At 45.8% G+C, this 25,182-nt stretch overlaps 1 protein-coding gene across 1 annotated transcript in view; it reads left to right on the top strand.

Moving 5' to 3' along the window:
- The window catches only part of WIPF3 (WAS/WASL interacting protein family member 3), a 72,857-nt gene that overhangs the window by 2,824 nt on the left and 44,851 nt on the right, over positions 1 to 25,182 (top strand). The window contains exon 2 of the mRNA XM_045827180.1: positions 21,035 to 21,184. Coding sequence (XP_045683136.1) covers positions 21,092 to 21,184 — 93 coding nt within the window. The 5' untranslated portion in view covers positions 21,035 to 21,091. The remainder of the gene's footprint in view (positions 1 to 21,034; positions 21,185 to 25,182) is intronic.

Genomic DNA, 25,182 nt, shown 5'->3' with positions numbered 1-25,182 from the left:
GCTGAGGTCTCTCTGGACCAAGGCTCTCCGCCGAGTGCCGCCGTCCTGCGTGAAGACGCATCATCACCAAGTTGTCCTTAGGAGAGTCGTGCCGTGTCCCGCTGCTGTTCCTGCCATCTGGCTGCTGCAATATTTAGAAAAGAGCCGTAATGTTTGACTGACTGTGGAGAGCGTGACAAAACAAACGTGGAGAGGGAACTCTTCCATGTGAGCTGGGGTGGATGAGGCAGTGATTAATTCCTTTTTATGCAGTACAAAACCAAAAAGACCTAGGGCTCCCAGTGGATGCAGAGCAGGCACAGCACCTATGGTTTCTCCGTGGCTCCAGCCAGTAACACACTTGACACTCCCCCTTTGCGATAGGCCCGTTCCTTATGCCCGTTCAAGCGGGAACCTGACCCGTGCCGCTGTGCAGCCGGGGAACCATGCCGTGCCCCGCACTGGTGGCGTGCCAAAGAGACTCGGTGGAGCGGAACAAGTGCGGCACAAGAGCCTGGTGAGCCTCTCGGGGGCCAGGCACTGCGGAGGATGATTTTCAAGTGTGTCTTGAAGGAATATTCATCCTGTGTGGGCGATGTATTCCCGAAAGACACTGATTCCGAGATAGCGCCATCCAGAAACCAGTGCCAGGCTGCCAGGGGACTGTAAGTTGGCTCCTGGGAGGAGGGAGGAAGAGGCAGGATCCAGCCTCTCTCCTTGAGCTTCTGAGGCCACGTGTGTGTGCAAGTGCATGCGTGTGTCAGAGCAAAGCGCCCAGGCTGCCGTGCACTCAGCTACAGGCTCACAGGTGCTGAACACTCAGAGTGCTGGTCTGGGCTACGATCTTGATAATATGTATAAAAGCACTGCAACAGCCTTATCAGGGAACTGATTCTTCTTATTCACATTATCAGTTGGGTCACGGAGGCCAAGAGCTAATCTCCTTTAGGAATGATCATGTCAGGCCCTGCTCTGGTCCACCGGCAGCCCACTCTGAACCCCAAGGTGCCCTTCACCTGTCTGACTTGCCCGTATTGCATCTGAGCTCCTGGGGGTGGGGTGGGGACTGGGTCCACTTCACCTCTCTTCCTAGCACCCGGGCCATGCCTGGCCGTAATAGGCATTGAATGAATGAGTGAGTGAGTGAATGAATATTTTTATGATCCAAGATCAAAAGCCAGTTATTTTTGGATTACCTGTCCTTTTGGTTTTTACTGCCTCATTCTGTCTGTTCATATGGATTCTCCAGCATCACTGTATGGACAAGGCGTATGATAGATACCTCCTTTAAAGATGGAACAGGCTCAGCTCAGGCCTCTACTTCTTTTAGAAATCAAATATTTATTGTTTCTTCTTTTGTATGACCTATGTCATTCTGACTACCTGGGTTTGAATCTTGCTTCCATTACTTGTCGTGTGGTTTTGGACACATTACCTAACTTCCCTGTGACTCGGTTTACTCATCTGTGAAATGGACGTCATCATAATGGTACTTATCTCCTATCAGGGCAAAAAAGGGAGGTTCAGTGCTACAACAGTGCCTCGCTCATAGCAAGGTTCGATAAACTAGCGATTACTTATTGTTGTTATTATCTGAGACTTTAAAAAATTGTTTGCTTTAAATGTTCCCTGTTCCATAAAGCATTTGAGGAACTTACACAAACAGGTAGTAACCAACATAAAATTGTTAGATAATGCAACTGGAGCCAAGAGAACACACGAACTAGAAAATGAGATAAAACCAGAGCTGTCTTAGAGAATGAGAATGTATCTTAAGGCACAGGTATTCTCCAGAGGTGTGTTTACTAGCAGGTCTAACATAGTTTCTGGAGGTGGGATTAAAAACCTGTCAGCTTCCCAGCAGCCAAAACAAAGAGAAAAATACAAACACTTGTTACTCGATCCACAGTGACTAGGAGATAACAACAGATCAGTTACCCAGCTTTTCCTGGTCCTGAAGACTGGGATAATTTTCTCCTGATGGGTCTTCAAAGCAGTCACTGTCGCCATAGATATAAGTCTTCCACCTGGCCCCTGCCCTGAGGACAAGGGAACCTTTGTGGAAGAAGCAACAGCGAAGTGTTCGCTACAACGTTACTGCCCGTAGTTCCAGAGATGTAATCCTAGAGCCCAGCGGGACCCCAGTCAGAGCTCTTCTGGGAGGGGCCAGAAGTCTGCGGTGCGAGGACCTGCTACTTCCTGTTTACTGTGCACCTGCGAGACTAGAAAGACTCTTTTTCCAAAGGTTATCGTTCTTGTGAGAATCAGGTGAACCATTCCATTTCAAGAACATTTGCTCTGGCTGAAGCCGTTGAAATGAGCCAGATCCGTTTACCGGATCCAGACAAAGTCCGAAGGGTGTCATCACGCACTCACACTCATTACTAGACACGTGTGTGCTGGTGAATTTTCTTATTACTGGTGGTCCCGTCAGCTCCCTTAAGCTGCAGTTTTATCACACTGTTTGGAAAAAGAAAACTCCAGTGCCGTCTACGATCTCTTAAGCCCCTTACTGCTTTCAGTATGTCTTGGTGGTAAGAATAAAGAGTATTTCATTTTTCAACTATTTTTAGTAATTGAAATAATGATCTTTTAGATATATATATGTATGTGCATGCACTAAAAATTTGGCTCTGTTGTGCATATATGTATATGACTTGCATCAGGATTGCATTCAGCAGCCAAAACAGAAGAACGTACCTGTCAGAATCTGGCTCAGACAGTTACAAGTTTCGTTGTGTTGTGGAACTGGACTCCCAAGAAAAGCAGTTCGGGGCCAGTGCAGGAGGTCAAGTGATGCTATCAGAGGATCAGCCTGTGTTCATCACCTTAGCCTGTAGGACCTCATCCTAAATCTGGTTGCCTCGTGGCCACAAAATGGCTGCTGCGTCTCTGGGTTTACCTCTGTACTACGGGCAGAAAGAAAAAGGAAAGTGTAAAAACCAAAGAGGGAGGGCCCTTCTATTGGGGAGGGGTTGCTGTTTTATTCAGCAAGTGACACCCTCCTTGGGGACTTCTCCCTCATCTCATTGGCCAGGATATTGGCAAAGGGTTACCCTGTAAATGTCTACCCTGTAAATATTGTCACAGGGTTACCCTGTAAATGTCTAACAGCCTGAGAAATCAAATATTTTTAGCTGAGCCCATTGCAACTGCCACCCCTCCCCAAAATGAGGGCTTCTGCTATGAGAAAGAAGAGGGAAGGGTGGTTGATTAGGCGGCCGGCAGTATCAGCCCCCTGACCTCCTTCCATCATCAGCTGTCCGTGGCCCTGACTTGATTAGACAATACAGAAGGCGACTCAGTACCTTAAAGTGCTGTAATTTCCCAGTTCTCTGTACAGTTAGCATCAGAGAACGGGACACAGTGGCTGCCTTATGTCAAGATTCCTGCATCGCTGTTACCAGCCCCGCTTTTCTAAATTTCAGATCTAAATTTCCATTTTCCCAAAGTGCCTCATATGGTTCCAATTAAACTCACTTTTCCCTGCCCGTTCACCCCCACATTTTCTCCTGTCTTCTTTATTTAACGCTAGATTGTCTTGGCAAGGAGTCTCGGGGTGACCCTGGTTTCCTCCTCCCCACTTACCCCAGACAGCCAAACCCACACGGCCCTTGGCCCAACCCCATGGCCCGTCCTAACTCACACAGACACCCACCTTCCCTCCTCCGGACGGGCCCGCCTGTTTGCTGCTGCTTCTCCCCGTAGTTCACTCTCCGCACTTGATGCCCACGGTGCCGTCTTTAAAACAAGAACGTCTACTGTCGTTCCTTTCTTTAGAAGCCTACAAAATCAGGCTCGCACTCCTCGACACCCTGGCTCTGTGAGTGCATGCTCCTCGTCACCGGTTGCCACACGGACGCACACGGCACGGCTTTGCTCTGCCCTCGCCCCCACCCGCCTCGATCGGGGGCCTGGCTCAGAGCTCTCCTTGCCTTTCACTTGTCCATAACCCAGGGGAGCAATTAATTACAAGTTCATGCATGTTTCCAAAGCGTTTTATACTTCTATCAATAGTTTTTGTCCTGGACTCTGTTTTGCCTGATGTTAATCATGCTGCACCAGATTAAAAAAAATAATAATAAAATAACAGCCTTCTGAGATTGATGCACGTACCCTGAATGTCACTCTTTGGAAGCATCCAATTCAGTGGTGTTTAGGGTATTCAGAGTCACACAAACCACGCCAACCTCTGGTTCCAGAACAGTTTCCTCACCCCCAAAAGAAATCTGTTAGCAGTCACTTCCCATCGCCGCCCCCGCCCCCCGCCCCCCGCCCCTGCCTACCCCCACCGCCACACTCAGCCCTGACAACCACTAATCTGCTTTTTGTGTCTTTGGATTTACCTATTCTGGACGTTTTCTGTAAAAGGAATCGTGCAACGTGTGGCCTTTTGTGACTGGCTTCATTCACTTAGCACAACGATTTTGGAGTTTGTCCATGTTCTAGTACGTATCAGCACTCCGTCCCTTGTTGCTGAACGATAGTCCCTGTGACGGCCACACCAGTTCGTGTATTCGCACCTACACTGATGGACATCGGGCGGTTTCTAGATTTTGGCCCTCGGCAACAACGCTACTATAAACACTCACGTGTAAGTTTTTGTGTGGGCAGTCGTCTTCATTTCTCGGAGTGGAATCGCTGGGCCTGATGGGAACTGTTTAGCATCTCGAGGAACTTCCGAACTCTCCAACGGGGCCTCGCCCCCTGCCTTCCACCCGCGGTGGGCGAGGGGAGGGGTCTGCACCGGGTTTTCGTGTCTGTCCCGGGTACGGCTTTCAGTCCCTTCCTTTCAGAGTTTTAAACATCCTTTCGTTTTAGCGTGTTTCTCCTGAAGAAGACGGAGCTGATTTTTTAAAGCAGTTTGCCTATTTCTGTCTTTTAGTAAGGGACTTTAATAATATGTTTACAGCTATTGTGACTGACATATCAGAACCTATGTTGTCCTTTTACATACTGTAGGCTTCATCGTTACCTTTTTCTTTTTCCCTATTTGCCTTTTCCTAGAAAAGTGCCTGGCACATAGAAACTTTCCATACGTAAGAACATAGCCTATCGTTTGCGGGTAGCAGCTGTGTGTCTATAGATTTATTTATCCAATGAGTGTATATCGATCGGTGCGATTCCTGTGTGTGGTTTTGCTGCATGACTAGCAACGCGTCTAACACAGAGAAGAAACGCAGCAAATATTCGCTCCCCGACTACGTGCAGTCCAGTCCGACTCGCTCATCAGAGGCTGGGTGGAGCAGCGAACAGTGCATGCAGGTTTGGGGTCAGTGCACGGAGGCTGGGTACGGTCCTGGGATGTCCCAACTGTTTGACCTTGGACGGATGACTGTATATCTTTGAGCCTTTGTTTCTTCATCTGTGAAATGGGGACAATAACATCTGTCATGTAGAGTTGTTTCAGGGGATGAAAACTAATTATGTCAACAACAATCGAAGTTCCTAGCACAGGTGATTCACTTAGCATATGTGAATTATCGATGTGTTGGTGAACCTTTCAACAAAGCCTCTGCCAGCTGCGTATGCCAGTGTTAAAACATCAATTGTAGCCCTGGCTGGCATAGCTCAGTGGATTGAGCGCGGGCTGCAAACCAAAGTGTCACGGGTTCGATTCCCAGTCAGGGCAGATGCCTGGGTTGCAGGCCACGGCCCCCAGCAACCACACATTGATGTTTCTCTCTCTCTCTCTCTCTTTCTCCCTCTCTTCCCTCTCTAAAAATAAATAAATAAAATCTTAAAAAAAACATCAATTGTGTTTACCCAGGGAATAAACTTACAGTAAAAATTGACATTGGCCCCTTTGCCATGTGACTAACATAAATTACTGCTGCCCTAATAGAGCAGGGGACATTTTTTCCTCATATGCTAGAACCAAGCCACAGGACTAAGGGTGTGCTTTGTACTGCCTTTTAACGACAGAAATAGATTTTAAATCTGTAGTATTGCTTAAAGCCGTTGCTTTCTCTAGCACCCTTTTAAACTTTTAAATGAAACATCTTTCTTCAGTCGTGCTGCTCTCCAGCAAACGACGCAGCTTCGGAAATAGGTGATGTAACTGCCCCAAACAAGACAAGCAGGCGAACATCTTTCCCCGAATTGAACATGAATTTCCCCCCATTTTAACAGCTTTTGCAGGACTCTTTTATTTTTCCCTACCCAAATGTGCACTGCCTAGGGTTTTAGAGATTCACCTGCAGACCAACAGGGATCGGTGGCAGCTGGAGCCAGCTCACAGATGGTTCATGCCTCACGGACAGGCCGGCACTAACACTGTTCCTCGCTGCGTGCTAACAGCCACATGTTAGGAGAGGATCAGACCTTCCGAGTTGTGGGCTGGTGTGAACAGAAGGCTAGCATTCTGCCCTTGGCTATTTTCCAAGCTCCTGGGTCAGTCACCTCGGACACTCGTGGGTGGCTGTGGGGGTGATGGTCAGCCGTCCTGGAAGTCCGAGTGCAGGGCCAGCCCAGGGAGGCCCGGGGTCAGCCCTCAGGACTGATCTTTGCGGGCTCAGCCGCTGGCCACTGAGAAAATGGTTGAGACGAAGTTGTATTTTTCTTTATTCATTTGTATTTACCTTCTAGATGTGGAGAGGTCTCATACTTCATATCGTGCAATGCATTTTTAAAAACATTGCTTCACAATAGTCCCTAGAAGGCAACCCTGAACTTTCATTTTTTTTAAATTAGTTTTTCAAACAGGTAATAATGCAGGCACACCTCAAACGCGTAAAACGATATGCCAGTCTTTCTCATACCCCAGTCTCAGGCCTTCTTGTTATCCATTCCTCCAGGGATGTCTCAAGCACGTAGACACACAAGCATGTATGTGTACCTGTATCTTATATATGTTACAGGTGTGCTTATAGGCACACACACACACAACACAAGTAATGGCATGCCCACTCAATATGCACCTTTCTGCTGCCGGCTTTTTTTCACTGGACGTGACCTGGAGACCCCTCCACAGTGGCACGTGGCAGGACGGCCATGTTCTTTCCAACGGCCACCTGGTGTGCCGAGGAAAGGCAGGGACTGTAATTTAGTAACCCGTTCCCAGCCAATGGCTACATAGGTTATTTCCAGGCTTTTGCTATTAAAAAGAATGCTGCAATACACATTATTTCCCATGGCGGTATCAGTGAGATAAATTCCTGGAATTAAAAGGTGTATTTTTAATTTTTGATACACTTGCTCATCGGCCTTTACAGAAAATAATGTTAATTTGTATTTCCACCAGTAACACGAGGGTCTGCTTGCCCCCCACCACCGCCCCCACCCTCTCTCCACCACGCCTTGGTCAAATCTCGACCTCGGCCCGTCTAAGTGAGAACGGGTTCTCACGCGCATCTTCTCATTCGGAATAAGGTCGAAATGCCGCTTGTGCTGCCTCCTCGGTGAGCTGCCTGCCCCTGGTTCGTCCTTCTGCCTCTGCCGTGTGACTGATCGCCATCGTGGCTTTGTGGGAGCAACTTCAACAGGCAGTGAAGGGAAAGGGCCGTTTTGCTGGAGTGTTTACTGTGCTGTCGTTTTCCCCTGGTTTGTGATAGGACTTTCTCTGTTAATGTGATTTTCCTCCGATTTGTGGCACGGCTTTTGGCTTTGTTTATTGTGGTTTTATGTCTGCATGTATGTGCTCGTTTTTGCAGAAACCTTTTCCTTTACAGCTTTTAGAAAAAACTTTTCTGACTTTGAGAACTTCAAAAAAATACTCCTATATTTTGTTCTGTATGATTTTCATGTCCTTTTTTAAGAAATTACAATTTTTATCCCTTTGGAATATATTTTAATGTAAGACATGAGATCCTTGCATGGTTATCTAACTTTTTCCCTAGATTGCTACTAATTTTCTCAATAACTTAATTAATAGCTTATCTTTTTCCCACTTATATGCAGCATTTTTCCTTTTATCATACCCAGATTTTCCAAAAATTAGGTCAATTTCGAAACTCTTTGTTCCATTCGCCTCACTACTTCTCCATATAATGGTACCAAATTTTTTAAATAAATGTGGCTTTATAATTTATTTAATATCCAGTGATTTTAGTTTTCCATGTAAACTGTAAAATCACCTTGTCTAGTTCTTTTTTAAAAAGCTATTTTCATTGTGATCACATTAAATGTACAAATATAAGGAACATGAGTATTTGTATGATATTTAGTTTTTCTAAGAATAAAATACAGTTTTCAATGTCTTCACTGTATCTCAGTAATGTTTTAAAGTTCATTCACATCAGTCTTTTCACATTTTGTTAAATTTATGCTTCGGTAGGTTTTTAACAAGTCGCTATTGTAAATATAATTGGTTCTTCATTATATTTTCTAATTGTTCATATGCAGGAATACTTCTGAATTTTGTTTATTAGCTTTGAAGAGCCACCTTTTCAAATTCTCTCATTGTTTGAAATAACTTTTCTGTTGATTCTCTCAGGTTTTCCATGGGCATTGCCACATCGTCTTGAAAAAGGAATGATCATTGAACCTCCTTTCCAAGTATTGCGTATTTTATTTCTTTCTCTTACCAAATTAAAAGGACTGCCACCTTTAGGATACTGATAAACAGTAGTGGCAATGGGCACATTCTTGTCTTGCACCTGACTTTAATTGGAATTTATTCTTTCCTCATTTACCATGATGTATTTTGAGGAGAGGATCTTATGCTTTTATTCTTTTGAGCTTGTAATATGGTGAATTCAATCAGTAGATTTCCTAGCATTGACACATCCTTGCATTTAATTGCTACTTGGCTGATATGTATTATTTTTAATGGGTTGCTGAATTCTGTTTACTTGTACTAATTGTTTTTTCCCTCAATATTCATAAATGAGATTGGTCAGTAGTTTCGTTTGTTCTATTTTTCTCAAGTTTGGGTCTGACTGCTACATGGTAATTAACTGCTCCTTAGAAGATGGGTAGAATTCAGCCTGTCTGGCCTTCATGCTTTTTAGGGGTTTATCTCTGAAACTTCCACTTTTTCTTCTGTTTAGATTTCTCCATGTCTTGGCCAGCTTAATAATTCATATTTTCCTAGACGGTTATCCATTTTGATCCAGGATTTCCAATTTCTTTGTCCAGATTTAAGCGAAATTTTTTCATGTCTTCCATTACTATCATTTATTTTCCCGTTCTCATGCCTTATTTTGTATGTTCTATGCTTTCTCTTTCTCTCTTCCTCATTTTTGATTCAGTTAGATAATTACTTAGATTTTTTTTCCTGTTTTTCAAAGAATACGTTCTTGGATTTATTCATTTTATTGGCAGTGAAACAGCAGCAGAATGTGACAGGCGATTAGACCTCGGCTCAGCAACCCTGGCACTTGCATCCTGGCTGACGAAGAATTCAGAGCCAGCACTCAAACTATAAGAGAAAGTTTATTTAAAAAGTCAAAGAGGCAAAAATGAGCTGTAGAAGAAATGGGCTGAGGACACAAGTTACAGAGGCAATAAAACATTTAAAACTCCCTGGGAATTTCGGAGGAAGAGAGAGGCCAGGAGAGCTTGCCTGGGGGAAGGTGGTGGGGCAAGGCACTGGTGTGCGCCCTAGAGAGAGCCACACTGGGTTCCTAGGCTTGAAGGCTTTTATCTCTCTCCAAAGGCGGGGATTTCAGGGGAGATGCCAGTGAACAATCCCAGTGGAATGTTCATCAGTGTTCCAGGTGTATTCTCTCAGGGCCTCGGTCTCCACTGATTGGTTGAGACCAGGGCAGGGGGTCATTAGTCAGTGCGGCTGGTCCTGATGTCAGCCGTGGTGTCTCTTGTCTGGTTTTGCTGCCTTTCCGAGCCCGGAGCTGAGGCCTGGATGTATTTGATGCAGGTCAAAACCTCATTGCCCTGGGGGCTCAATGCTTAAGGGTTATGCTGTGGCCTCCTTGTTCATTCCCCATCTAAGGGTGCCTAACCTGCATGATTAGCAACATGCCAGGGGAGGAAAGGTCATGAATCACGTGACCAGTGATATGAAAGGTCAGGAGTCTAAACTGCATGGCCAGTGATGTGCTAGGGAAGGAAAGGGCACCCTGGGGGCAAGGCCCTTGTGTTCCCAGTTTTGTGTGTTGTGAGGTACCTGGGGATTCTGCTCTGGTGACCTCCTGTCCCTGGGTCCAAGTCCTTGCTCTGCTCCTGTCTGTCCAACCACAGTTTCTAATTTCCAACCATCTGTTCTTTCACTTCATCATTAAATGCTAATGCCTTTCTTCTGCTTCTTTAGTTTTATGATATTGTTTTATACTTCTTGAGTTTTGAATTCTTTGTTGTAGAAACATAATTTTGTATAGCTATGACTTTCGCTCTGAATCACGCTTTACCTGTTTCCATACATTCTGGTTTGTGATGTTTTCATTATCTTTCTTTTCTAGGTATTCTTTAATTCAGGTATTTATAGCCTCTTTGTTCAAGATTATAGAAATCTAGTTTTTATCTCAAAATGAATTTCCATTTCTGAGTTTCCCTTTCCTTATTATCTTGAAATGGTTTCCAAAAAAAGAGAGAACAGAGATATTTTCACCCCACCATCTGCAAAGCAGAAGCCCTTGAACTCGGCTTTACTTTGAAATGTGTTTTCTAATTTAAAAGACTAAAAAGACTCCCCTCTGCTGCCCTTTAAGACGTGCTTTCTTTCTCATTTCCAAGAAGCCACCGTATCTTTAATTAAGAAAATTGCATTTGAAAGAACTTCACTTTTTGGATTGGATCATTTATTCTTCTTCATTTCTTTAATCCTTATCTCAAAGCTGTCTGCTTTTGGTCCCCACATTCATGCAAATTGGGAAAGAAGGAAAATTCTGTACCTTTTTGTAAATGGAGAAGTAGATGGGCATTCAAGTGAGAATTGGAGACCAGTTCTCCCAGCTGGCCAGTTACAATAGTTTCTCTTCTATTCCATCGTTTCTAACAGGTAAAGCTTCTCCAGTGAGCGCTGTACATTTTGAGGCCCCCAACACCCAGAGTCCATTCCCACACTGATAATGAGGTCTACTGTTGGACCGGAATTTCTCCTGTACTTCTCTTCCCTTCTTATTTCAGCTTGTACTATTTTTCTTTAATAATCATTAAGACTATTTCATCTGCAGACTCACCCAGAACTTACCTCATGTTCTGCTGCTGAGGTATGTCTCCTTCTTTTGCTTGAGTGGTTGGCCTGATGATCCCTGATGTACAGGCTCCGGCAGAAGTCAGGCTTGCTTGAGTGCAGTTGGTAGGGTATGGGGATGTCTCCCACGAGATGGATAGCAATTTGACTATTTCAGCTAAAATGTCACGTGGTACGCTCGGCTGTGATATTCTTATGTCACAGAATCACATGCTTATGATTTTGTAATAAAAATGGGGCACTATTTATGCCAGACCCTGTATATGTTTTCTCTTTGTTCCCATAGCAATACCAAGGCAATGGTGCTCGGCATTACCTTTGACCTTGGTGATACCAAGATACCTAAGACATAGTCTCTCCCTGTGAATCATTCAGTAGACTGTGGTTGAGTGGCGGGAGACACACAGGCACGTGGAAAGAAAATTGCCGGAGCGCCTAGTGCTGTAATAAAACTGGGAACAAAGTACTACGGATTCGGCGTCTGTGCCAAGGGAGGAGGAGTCTGTGCAGAGAAGCTGGTGCCTGAGTGTGTCGGAGAGGACTAGGAGGAATGTTCCAGGTGGAGAAGGCCATCGCATGCAGCCTGAATGACACAGACAAAGACACGGAGCCATAAAGGAGAAGTATGTAAGGAACTGTGATGTGTGCAAAGGATAGGACACATGGGACAGAGTGGAGGATATGATTAGAACTCGGCTCGGTAAAGAGCCTTGCAAGATGTGACACTGGGGAGTGATGCCCTGTCGTCTGAGAGGTGAGACCTCTGGCCAGTTGACCAGGTGTGGCTGCCAGGGAATTGCACTAGGTGTCACAGGAAGGAGTCTGCCTTGTGGCAGAGAGGTGGGTGGCTCCTTGCGGCAGGTGGTTTTGATAGAGTAGGCGGTTAGACGTGAGCAGAGTGAGAATGATAAGCCAGGTACAGAAGGTCACCAGGGAGGAAAGCCGAGGGCACCTAGCAACGGGCAAAACTGAGGACACAAGACTTTGCCCCACCGGGGTGGCCTTTCCTCCCCTCTCATGTCACTGGTCATGGGGCTTAGACGCCCTGACCTTTCATGTTGCTGGTCATGTGGTTCAGACCCTCCCCTGACATCCCTTCCCCTGGCATGTCGCTAGTCAGGTGGTAGACCCCTTTAGAGGAGGAATGGGGGCTGGAGAACAGCCTCATGTCACTCCCTCGCATAACCATCCCTTAAGCACAAAACCCTCAAGACAAAGGGGTTCTGAACCACGCCGAGTGATCTTAGGAACAAAGCCTCGGGTCTGCTGACCACAGTCAGAGTTTGGGTCCAACTAGGGAGGACATCTAGGCCTCCGTTGTGTTTCAGTGCCAGGCCCAGAAACCTTCTCTCTGCCTCTCTTTTTCCTGAGTGCCAAAGGCCCCCTCCTCCTTTTTTTTTTTCCCTTGTCACTGTAACTGGTCCCCTGAGCCCACGCAGCCCAGCTGGCTCACCTTGTCTCCCTCGGTGACTTTCTAAATAAATGTTCTCTTATCATCTGAGTTTCATGGCTGTGAGTTTTTTCTTTGCCAAACCCAAGCACTGAGGGTGCTGATCCGAGGTCTGGTAACACCCTGGTGCTGCTTGCCCCCCCCCCCCCCCGACAGTTTGAGGTTCTAGCAGAACTTCGAACTGCGTGAGGGACGGAAGGTGCCAGACCCTGCTTGGCCCTTGTCCGGCCCATGCTGCAGCTGTAGGAGTACGGTGAACATACATAAACCCACGTGAAGTCTCAGAAATAAGCGTTTATCTCATAGACTTGTACCCTCTGCCACCTCTGGTCTGCACACTTTTTCCTCAGTGATGCCCAGAACAGCGTTTTCAGAAATAGTTGCAATCCCAAGTGGAAAGTCACCACCTTAACCTTAGAGAGCAAAGCATGGCCCTTTGCATAAAATCTAACGTCGCAAGATAAGGAGATGGTACTTTATTTTGTAAAATGACTCATTTTTGTCACATTGATTGTGGGTTATTGTTGAATAATAAACTTCTTTTGTATACTCAAAGCATGCCTCGACTTCCTAAAATTAGAGATGCCATTTTTCAGAAGCGTGGCTGTTATGTAAAATGAAGCTTACTTATAAATGTGTGATTAATATCATGTATTTTTAATAAGCCTAGTTCTTATTTTAGCGAATTCAAAGGCAGCAGAAAAAATTAAAAGACAGGAAATCAACATTTTCTCCTTTTGCCCTTGGGATCCACACACAAAATTTTCATGGCGTTTAGTTGTAATATAAACACCTGAGCCGATGATAAATATTACCAATAGCTCCCATTTTCCCTTCGCCAAATACTGTGCAAATATTATAATGAATTCAATGAATAACCTGAGAACAGATTTGTGTTTCAAGAAGAATCTCATTTAGAAAAGCAATGTATGAGTTCATTGTAGGTGTGACTTGCTAGGTTTCACACTGGATTGTGGTTAAAGTGTGTCTTCGTTTCAGAACTCACACAGACAATGCTGGAGGCATTTCAGCAGCTAATTAACTTTAATATCCGGTTAGAGCTGAGCAGATTCAGGTTCAGCAGCCATTGGTGGGGCTGGTGTTTCTCAGTTGTCAGAAATTCTTCATGCCACCTCCGTGGGAGGTGAATGAACATTCAGGTTGGTTTCTCTTTCACTTTCGTGGGCCAGTTCCAATCCTAAGTACCGATGCCAAGTTCATGGAACCAGTCTGCTGGAATTAAATGAGTCTACAGAAACAGGGCCTTTTTGGTAAAGGACCTCATGCGGCAGGGTTTCATCACCAGGTACATTCTAGAACAGGTCTTTTCAAACTTGAGGGGGCACAAATATCACACGTTGATAAGATACTCCTCACGATTCTGTTTCATGGGATATTCGTGGAACCCTGAGGATGTGGCAAACGTGGTCACATTCTTAGCATCTGATGGCAGTGGATACATCATGGCGGGGTGGGGGTGCGCCTCGGTAGAAGTCCTTGGAGGTCTTTTCATGGAACTGCCTCATGGACCCCGGACTCTGCTCACTCCCCACCCCGACTGCACAGGGGTGGCCGTGCATGGCTCAGGCAGGGTGAATATGAGAGGCAGGGGTGCTTGTGACCTCAATAAATCCCAAATCCTCTTCCCTGCAAAAAAAAAAAAAAAGATTCTGATTCAGGTGCAGGGTGGAGACTCAGTCTTTCTTACATGCTTCTACTTTCGAGAGCTGTTCAAAGCCAGCCCTCGCCCAGGACGCTCGTTAGGAATGCAGAATCTCAGGCCCCACCCCAGACCAAGGGAATCAGAACCTACATTTGAGTGCCAGCTCCTCCACTGGTCTGCTGGCTAACTCAGGGTAACTTTCTGAACCTCTCTGTGCCTCAGTTTTCTCATCTGGAGAATGGATATAATAATAGTATCTGTCCAGTCAGAGTGCTGGAAGCTTATGGAAAACTCCAGCATCAGGGCCTGATACATGCACACTAAGGGCTATGTCTGAGCTGACGTATTTTACAAAACATCAAGGATTTTTTATCCTGTGCTTTGCATTCCGCCTCTGCCCTGTCCCTTGCTTTTCTGCCAACATGCCCCCTCCTCCCTAAAAGGCTAAATATTTTCAGGACTTTATACCATGGAGGGGAGTGGGAGTAGCAACTTCCCCTTAGCCTGTAAAGCAAGGGCTTAGCCAGGAGAGGTGGGCCCGGGCCGGTGATCTTACAGGCGGGAAGTCCCAGGAGAGGGCTGAGCCCAGAGGATTCCCATCGGCCCCTGCTCCGTACATGAAGAGGAAGTGACCGCAGGAAGTGACCACTCTCCTAAGTCATTTTCATCATCACCTGTAGAGAAGGGATTTTTAAAAAATTCTTTATCATTTTACTTATAGCCTTGGCAACTCTGCTGCATGCTTTTTCAGAACTTTTTCCTTCTATGCCCCTGGGCTTGTGGGTTGAGCTCCTGGCTGCAGGGTCCTTTGATCAATAAATGCTGCATGCGTGGGTGACGGGACCCGCTGAGACCTCAAAGTGAGGGATGGGCCACCCCCCGGGGCTCCTTTACCTCTCTAGCCCGGAGGTGAGAAATCTCTGCTCTTTTCCCTGATTTCATAGCCAAAGAAACAAGAGACTCCGTGGGACAGTGTAAACACGGGGAAAGTTATGAGCGCTTGTGGAGAACCTTATTTCCAGGTTCCTACTGAAATGAATTTTTAGAACCAGCAAAAGATGCCATTGCCCAATAGCGGCAGTAATCCTTCTTGCTCATATTTCTTAAATAGGCACATTTTCTGCTTGGGAACAGCTGTAATGTGACAAACTACTCTTGCGGGGGAAGTAGGAGAAGAACAACTAGTAGGTAAAAGTGCTTACTCTGAGTTACTTCTCTCTGCAGTAACTCCCACAGCCCAGTTGCTGTATATACCGATGTAACTTTCTATACCAACAAACCAGGCAAGCCCAGCCCCGTCTGTCACGGAATGGGCATAGACAAGCCAATCAGGTGGGGAAGGAAGCGGAGCAGAGGGGAGGAGGGAGAGTCCATCACCTACCGCCAATAGCCATGAGCTCCCCTCCCTTCCACCCTCCCCCACCAGCTCCTGGTAAAGAACTTGCTCTGTGGCAGCCTGTGGGATTCTGTGTGACCTGCACACATGTTCAGTTGGTCCACTCTCTTTTCTTTACAGTTTATTTTCCATTTTATTTTGTATTGGTTTCAAGTATACGGCTCAGTGGTTAGACAACCGTATACTTTACATAGTGTTCCCCTCAACACTGCCAGCATCCAGCCGGCACCATACTGGTTGTTTTTTCTTCAGAATGCTTTTGAACTAGGCACCCACCTTTCCCAACAGAGTTTCATGTGGAAATCTGGATCTGGAGGCTTTGGGGGGAAACGGGACAATCTGGTCGGTCCTCGGCTCACATTCCCTCTGGTTGTCAGTCTCAGCCAGAGCGGGGGTGGGGGGAGCGGGGAGCCTCCCGCCACCAGCCCAGGCCCTGTCCATCCCCTGGCACCTCTGAGTCCATGATCCCAAGTCACATCCTCACCTGCAAGGGATGCTGGGAAAAGGAGATCCTGGTTTCTGGGTGGAGGAGGCAGGACTAGTGAGAAGTTCTTCAGGCCCAGGAAAAGTGTGCAAAAGATGCTGGGTGACATCAGTAAGACAGATGTCCACACCTACCCAGGGAAGGGGACACTTGCAGAGGAGTTCGGTGTCACTGAAGCCGCTGGGTGATTCCAGCCCCTTCCCCCTCACTCCCGCCCATATTCACAGTGCTGCGGGCCTTGTCCCATGGCCTCATCTCTGCGGACATGCCCCTGCTTCCAACCCCGACAGACTGCTGGAGCCGCCTTCTTACCTGCTGCAGAACTCAACGGCTGCTACCAAACACCGACTCATTGCTCCTCACCTCCTGGTGTCCGAGTGCATGCCGACATTCCCTAACACTACACCCCTCTCACGGGCACTCCTCTTCCCCCGCCTGGTATCAGAGTGAAGTGTGGGCCCGGAGGTGGCGGTGGGGGGTGGGGGCAGTGATAAATACAGCTTCCCCACTAAGTGTCTGCTGCATGTTGGGACCTGATTTCTCTTCTCCATAGAGGCTCTTGGTGTTCAACCTGATAGCAAACTAAGAATTAAGCATTACAGCTACTTTGCAAATAAAGAGAATGAGACCCACCGAGGTCAGGTGTCTTGAGCAAGGCCACACGGCTGGGAAAAAGCAGAGGCGGAGGGAGAGCCCAGGGCTGCCTGACGCTGTCCCGTCTCCGGGCTCTCACAGAGAAGCCGTCTTCATGCTGTCCCCCTTGCCGCCTCTGACGGTGCACGAATATCTAACCTGCATCTCCACGCTGATTTTCAGAGTTATTTCATGCATTAGGAGACCATATGAAAGCCTTTGAGAGTTGATTTTTCAATCCATCTCTTTCCATACGTGACAGAGCAAAATACCACTTTTCTGTGTATCAGGAGAGCACAAAGCATGGGAGAGCTCCTGGAGCTCTGCATTCTGCTCAACTGTCAGATTTTAACAAATGCTCCTCTCAGCAATTGCTTAATTGTTACCCTTGTCAGGAAGAACCCTTCACAGACATCGAGAACTGCATATAAAAATATCCTTTAATCTCAGAGTTTGAAACATCATTCCTGTGGTTTCAGCAAGACAGAAGCCCAGGGGTACCTGATGGTGCTCAGGTTCCTGAGGATAAGCCAGGCGGGGAGCAAGGGTGCTAACGAAGAACAGAGGGCAGCAAGCGGCAGAACTGTCCTTGTCTAGATGAGGTCCCTTTCCCTGGAGGGTCCCGGAAATATCTTTAAATCTTTGCACAATGGAAGCAGAGAGTCAGTGAAACAAAGAAATGAGGGTTGGGATCAGAAAGGCCAGGGCTGGTAGTCTTCACAAAATATCGTAGAAGCTGCATAACCGCTGTGAGGCAGAAGCTGGTGACCTGCCACAGGTCAGTGTCTGACCACAGAGCTGTCGGCAGGATTGACTAAAACCACGGACTGTAAGCACCTGAAGCAGTGCCGAGCCCGTGGAGGGGGTTCAAAAATTACACAGTCAGTCCTTACTCACGGACTCCACGGTTTGCTAGTCGCCCACTCGCTGCACTGTACATGTAACCCCGAAGTCACTACTCAAAGGCCCTGTTGTGGCCATTCCAAGACACGGACAAAGTGGGGAGAAGCTTGGGTGGCCCGGCGCAGATGCTCCCAGCCAAGGTCCCACACAGGGACACTCTGCCTCCTGGTTTCGGCTCCCATGCTGCGTGGGCGCTAGTGCCCTTGACTCCTTCTGTTTAGCGCCATGCTTTTCAACACGTTGTGCCATTGTTGGTGATTGTGCTGTCTCCAAGTGCAACATTCAAGTTCAGGCTGGTGTTCTTGAAGGCTGTGATGTGCCTGACGGAGAAGATGTGCGTATTAGATAAGTTCCATTCCGTCTCGAGGTATAGTACTATTGGCGTGGGTTCAGTGTTAATGTGTCAGTAATATATACACATAAGGTGTCTTTAAGCAAAAACACACGTAAAACAAGAGTATGTGTTAACGGGGTGACAACAATCTCATAACTAAATGTTCATGGGAACCTAACGCTGTACATCTCCTAGGAGCAATGGTTCAGGGTCTCCTAATAACTCAGCGTTCGTGGCCACTTTATAAAACATAGCTACCTCAAATGAGGACATTGGCTGTATTCTGTTTAGTTCCTGTGTCAGGTAGGTTAAAAGGGATTGAATGTAACAAATTACCTCCAAACTGTTTGTGGCTTAACACAGTAGAACTTTATTTTTCAGGTATTTAACATCCAATCAGATGTTTGGTAGATGGCCTTAAAAAAGTGAGTCCGGAGCCCAGACTCTCACATCTTCTGGCTCCGCCCACTCCTAGGACCTGGGCGCCCAGGCAGTGGATGGGGGAGGAGACAGAAGTGTGTTGTGGGTAGGTCTTTATGGGCCAGCCTACAGGTGGAAGACATCACTTCTGCCTTCTTTCCATTGGCCAGAGCTCAGTCACATGATCCCAACTAACTGCAGAGGCAGCTGGGGAATATTACCTCCCTGTGTGCTGAGGGGTTACATGAATACCCCTGCCACAGTTCTCCATAAGGTTACTTCCTATGGTCATGTTCTAAAACCCTCACCCACGGATATGTTTATTAATTTTAGATAGAGAGGAAGGGCGAGAGAGAGAAACATCCATCGGTTGCCTCCTGTATGTGCCCCGACCGGGGATCGAACCCACAATCTAGCCACGTGTCCTGACAAAGGATTGAACCCTTAACCTTTCGGTGTACAGGACAATGCTCCAAACAATTGATCCACCCAACCAGGACTTTATGATCATTTTTCCCTTGATAAATGGTGAAACCCTTAAGTTAGAAACATTTAAGTTTTTCAAGCTACTCTTTTAATCCTTTTCCAGTTCCTCACCAAGAAAAGCAGGTCTGTCTCCTCTCATCTGTCTTGGCTAACAGATGAAATCCTCATGTAATGAGACCTCCATGCATATTTTCTCTCATTCTATTAACACTTCAGCCAACCCTTTAATCCTTACTATACATTGCGGACTGTAATTATTTTTGCTACTGAACTAAGGATCAACCAGCACCTGCTATGAAATAAAGTACTAAAATATAATTAACTGATTGTTTATATTTGTTCCAACTAAATTGTGGGCTCACCTCCAACTTGCTTTGGCCTTCAGCCAATGAAATGCCAGCTTTGTCCACCCTGTTATTGAGTGTATTAGATCTTGTAACCACTGACGTGACCAGGGAGAAGTATCTACTGTACTACCTTCTGCATCTCTGCCCAGTTGTTCTGTAGTTTTATACTGTGGACTCTGATGAGCATTATTATTTTCTCAGTCTTTCTGTTCTCGTTTTACCAGCAAGGGAAGGAGCAATGATGCAGTAATTATGAGGCTTTGGTAATTTTTGAGGGTTACTTCCTAAGAAAAGCATGCTCTCTTACAATGATCAGTTCATGTACCTCTATGGGACTCTTGCGAAAACGATCAAGGACTCTTTCCACCAAAAGTTGAACTCTTTTTTAAAGATTTTATTTATTTATTTTTAGAGAGGGAAGGGAGGGAGAGAGAGAGAGAGAGAGAGAGAAACATCAGTGTGTGGTTGCTGGAGGTCATGGCCTGCAACCCAGGCATGTACCCTGACTGGGAATCGAACCTGCGACACTTTGGTTCTCAGCCCGTGCTCAATCCACTGAGCTACGCCAGCCAGGGCTTCAAAAGTTGAACTTATACATATATTTTATACCATTTATAATTTTTGTACAATTGTAGGGGATTCTTAACTCTGCTGAAAACAAAGAAGTACTGATCTTAGATGATTGCTGTGGAAACTAATGAAATTAGCCTGTCACATAGCAGCCAGTGAGAACTAGAGTGCATTAAATAAGCCAAATAGTAGACTCTGTCTGGAATGAAGTGCCATGTTACATCATTGCTTCTTGCTTCTAGCAGATGTGAACATTCACATGGAATAATACATGTTAATTATTAGAGGATTTTAAAGTTGAAGAAGCAGGCACAGGCCTTGTTCTGACCTAACAGTCACTATCGAGATGGCAGAAACACAAACTCACCCCTGCCTAGGTCGGGTGTCTATTTCTGCTTCTGCCTAAACTGTGATTTTAGATTCTCACATGGTTTTCCTCCTCCTTGTAAACTGTGGGGTTTGCCCCCAGTGTGGGTTTTAAGCCTTTGCAGTGTGCCTTGGTGTGGATTCTAAGACACACACACATGCACACACATGCATGCACATGTACACACACACACACCATGCAGACACATGCCATATTTATTTGGAACTCAGGTGTCTACAGTATTAACTGTTCAAAACAGACCCGTCTGGGCAGCATGGTGCCCAGGAGCAAACCAGATAGGAAGCTTTTGCAGAGAAGGGTCATGCCCCCACCCCAATGATTGCGTCGAAGCCACAGAGAGACAGCAAGAAAAATAAGAGCTGAAGGTAGGAAGCAGGAAAATGACCAAGGACCTTTGTCAGCCTTGCTCGGGGCTGGCGTCTCGAGTCACGTGGAGCCTGCGGCACGCAGAAAAGGTTCACTTCCGTTCCGTTTGCTCTGCTTGGGAAAAGCAGAGTATGGACCGAATATGTTTTAAATTGCAACAGAAATGATAAAACTAAGAGTGTAATGCTAAGGAGGTAGAAATCAGCTATTTGGAAAAATCATGGAATGAGGTGTTGCTATTTATGTTTCTATTAATTTTGATACATAAATAGCCACATTTTATCAGTTTCGCCACCCAGTTCTCTCCAAACTCTGGCTGCTCTTTCAGTCTCCAGCCCTTGGCACCATGTCTGCCTCACAGTGGACACTCGGTATTTATTGAGTGAATGAATGAAACAATGAATGAATGAAGGAAGGAATGGACAAATGAATGAAACTATAATGTCCATATGTCTGCATGACATGTGTTACCTGTGCGTGAATAAAGGCATCCGCATTTAAAACCTTCTCTTCTCCTTTTCAGAGCCGACACCATTCTCTGGGGACCATTCTCAAGCAAGAGACACCATCGCTGTGACACATGCCGGTGCCACCGCCGCCACCACCTCCTCCTCTGCCTCCACCTCCCCCACCTCTGGGGGCTCCTCCCCCTCCCCCACCATCAGCACCCCCGGTAAGACCTGTTTTCCTATCTCCTTTACTGCCCAGCAGAAGCTACTTTGAATACACTTGAGCAGGAGGTTTTAAATGTTCAGCAGCAGCCACCACCTAGCTCCCCTGTGACTGGTGGCATCTCAGGCTGCTGGCTGCAGCAGCTGCAGGGTCTGGTTCCGGGAGAGGCCGGCCAGTTATCTCTCTCCCTCGTCCTCGGCGGCTCCCACCCTCAACTTCAGTGTCGTCTGTCTACAGACGGCTACATAATTCCTCTTCTAATTGCTGCTGCTGGAGACAGGCTTCCTGAGTCTCCCTAATCAACCCTTCCATCTCCCTGGGAACCTCCGGGGAGAGGCCCAGCCGAAGTGCACAGCCAATGAGGCGTGCGGCAAAGTCAAGTTCCAGTGTGTAATTGGATGGCGATAACGATAGCTTGGGCTTCAGTTGCCCGGTGCTGGGCCCCAGTCAGAGAAGTGTCACACGAAACGCCACAATGAAATATAAATCTCTAAATGAAATGTCTCTATCTGCAGCAGATTGAATTCAGTCCATTTCAGTTCGTGTTGCCGGATACTCCCTCTCTCGGATTAATGGCTGGGTTTGCACTTAGAAGGAGAGGCACGGAGGGTGGTGGTTTGCTTTCCAAACAGAAATTCTCAACCTTGGCACCGCTGACGTGGGGGGCCGGATCATTTTTGTTGTGTGAGGCTATTGTGTGCATTGCAGGATGTTGCGCGTCAGATAGAGAGGTCTCCTGTTTTCAGTGGGAGATGAGAGATTCGGCTGCCTTGGCAACGGGGTGCGCAGAGGCAGGGCTGATAGGGGTGAGGGGAGCCAAGTCAGCCGGGCCCAGGAATCGAACCTCACCTGCCATCCTTCCCGGCCATGCACGCCTCTCCTCGGGTGTGCGGGTGACGCCACCCCGGGGAGGACTGGTTATGGAGGGAGGGCCTGAGGCCCCGGCGCAGGGCCACGGGCCACGGTGAGAGTGCGAGTGTGCGTGGGCTGTCACCCCTGTGGCATCACCTTTGCATGCAGATGGTATCTGAAGCGCCACGGACCTAGACCCTCCTGAAACTTGGTCCTGGCCCTTGAAGGGGGCGGAATGAAAGCACATAAGGTGAATTCCATCTGAAAGCTCTCTGACCAGCGCACAGAGAGAGTAGGAGTAAGTATTGAAGTTCCGCTGCTGAGCTTGACCCCAGGAGGGATAAAGGAGGTGGACTGTTGTTTATAAATAAACATACGTGATAGTGTCACATGGGTCTTACATGGACTTGCTAGCACCAAGCAGTGCAACTTGCAGTTGCTTCCAACACCACGATACACCCATGCACTGAGCCAGAATAAGTAAACTGATCAAAACCCGTATCATTGGGGACTTGGGGAAATAAGCACTTTTTAAAACATGGCTGGCGACACAGAAATACCTGGGCCTCAATGCTGAATGGGTCTTTCCGGAGTGTTCTCCGGCAGAAAACAACGGACCCAAGCGTATCATACTTTTTCCCCTGGTAATCCAGTAATTTCAGTTTTGAGACCGACTTCGTAATTAACTCTAAAGGAACCAAAAGGAAGTTTTCCAAGGATGTGCACAGCAATGCCACTCACCGTATTTTGCCGTGTATAGTGCGCACTTTATTGCCCAAATTTTTGAGGTAAAAATAAGGATGCACGTGATACCTGGGCATAATGGTTGCACACCATGGGTGTAATAATGAGTGTAATAATCCCTGTATAATGCACACAAAAATGTGGGTGTGCATTATACAGGGAGCACTTTATACCCAGCAAAACACAGCATTCTAGTGAAAGAATTAGATCCTAAGTGGTTTATGACCACAAAGTTACATGTGTTATGTCATGTTGTTAATTAAAAAGTGCATTATGCCATAGTGGTAATTAAAAATTACATTTGTAATTGTGCTGACTATGAACAGTAGACATGGAATGATGGATTTAAAACACAGTGAAATTGGCTATATAATATATGTAATAAATAGGAAAAATCAGAAAAGAATTTTTAGTTCTGATAAAATTTTTTGTTTCATTAGAGAATTCTTTTTTTTGAAAGGTGTTTAAGTAAATATAAATAATTATACATTTGATTATTTTTAGCATTCCCTCCCCATTCCTTTTTTTTTTTTTTTGCCATCTTTCTCATGGAGGAACAGATCTATTTAGGATAAAAATAGCCATGTAAATTTTAATATTTAAAAAAATATCTTTTTCTACAACCTTGGAAAAATATTTACAGTGCATATTTAAGGCAGAGAATTAGCACCCTTACTGCATAAAGAGCTCTTACAGATTAATGCAGAAAGGATGAATAGAAAATCAGGCACAGGATGTGAAGAGGTGGAAGAAATACAAATGTTTCCACCTCACCACAATTGAATGTACATGAGTTAAAATAATGAGAAATCATTTTCCTCTATTAGTTTGGTGATAGTACTTTTTAAATGTTGGCTGGAGTACCAGGAACCAAGCACCCTTAATGGGAGCAAAAATTGGTCTAATTCCCTCAAACACCATTTGTTAACTTAGATCAAATCCCTTTAAAAAATGGGTGTGCTCCATGACCCAGTTTCACTTAAGTAATTTTCCTTAAGTAACTAATTATAAATGCATGTAAATAGTTAGCTATAAGATATTAATAAGAGCATTATTTTGTAAGAGCAAACAAAAAAGAAACGAAAATCTAAATTTTTAATACCAGACAATTCAATAAATAAATGATTATGTAATCTACAAATGGTATACTGGGCAAACATTAAAAATCATATCAAAATCATTTTGTAACTTCCAGTATAATGATTAACTCAAGCAAGGGTCATCTATAAAAGCTAGAACCACTTAATGAAAAGTTTTAGGGGAATAGTATATTCACAGAATTCCAAGTATCACCCACAATTACTTCTAATTACAAAGGGAAAATGTGGCTTTAAAATAGATCAAGCTGCCCTCATCCATGTGGATCTGTTAGTTGGAGTGTCGTCCTATGAACCAAAAGGTTATGGGTTCGATTCCTGGTCAGGGCACATGCCTAGGTTGTGGGTCCAGTTCCATTTGGAGAGAGTTTGGGAGGCAATCTATCGATGTTTCTCTCTTGCATTGATGTTTCTCTCTCTCTCTCCCCCGACCCCTCTCTCTAAAAACAATAGGAAAAAAAGGTCCTTGGGTGAGAATTAATAATAACAATAATAATACTATAAAATGGATCAAACCTATCTCTAATAGAATGACCTTATATCATAAGCCTTTTGCTGGGAGGCAACAAGAAATCCCTAGCGTCACCCTGGAGTGATCTGCCCCAAATGAACGGACTCGTAAGCCAACAGCTGGACACGCCCCAAACGCGGGCCCTTCTCCATCGGAGACGGGCAGCCCGAATGGAGCCCGTGGTGCAGTTTCTGTGCCCCCTGCAGACTCAGAATGGTTTTCACATTGTCCAACGGTTGAAAGAAAACAAAGAAAAAATAATGTTTCATGACATATGAAGTTGTATGAAATTCAAATTTCAGTTCATCAATAAAGTTTTAGTAGACTTCAGCCATGCTCATTCATTTGCATATTATCTGTGGCCACTTTTATGGTAATGGCAGAACACCGATTAAACACCTTATTATCCCCCCCCCCAAAAATTCTATTCTTGTCACTAGTCAACCTGCATTTTTTAAATTATACTTTAGTAGTAGTAGTAGCAGCAGTATATTTTGAATTTTGTCATGCAACTTTTATGAAAATTTGGGGTTTGGGTGTTGTTTTATACTACTTACATAAAATCCATGATTTTGCCTCTTGGCCCACAATGCCTAAAATATTTGGCCCTTTACAGAAAAAGTTTGCCAACACCTGTCCTGGAAGACAGGTGGCTTCCTTCCGTCGTCCTCCGGTCACCAGCAGCCGTGATCTTGCATCAGATCGCGTCCCTCCCCCGCCTCACTGTTCGAGGACTTCCCATCCCCTCTTAACGGCAGCCCACTCTGCCCCTGCCATCTGGCCCCGCCTACTTCT

The sequence above is a fragment of the Phyllostomus hastatus genome, unplaced genomic scaffold (assembly GCF_019186645.2).
Source record: "Phyllostomus hastatus isolate PE091 unplaced genomic scaffold, TTU_PhHast_1.1 phas_scaffold_78, whole genome shotgun sequence".
Classification (NCBI taxonomy): domain Eukaryota; kingdom Metazoa; phylum Chordata; class Mammalia; order Chiroptera; family Phyllostomidae; genus Phyllostomus; species Phyllostomus hastatus.
The sequence above is the reverse complement of the archived record's forward strand: the minus strand, read 5'-3'. Positions and strand labels throughout refer to the sequence as shown.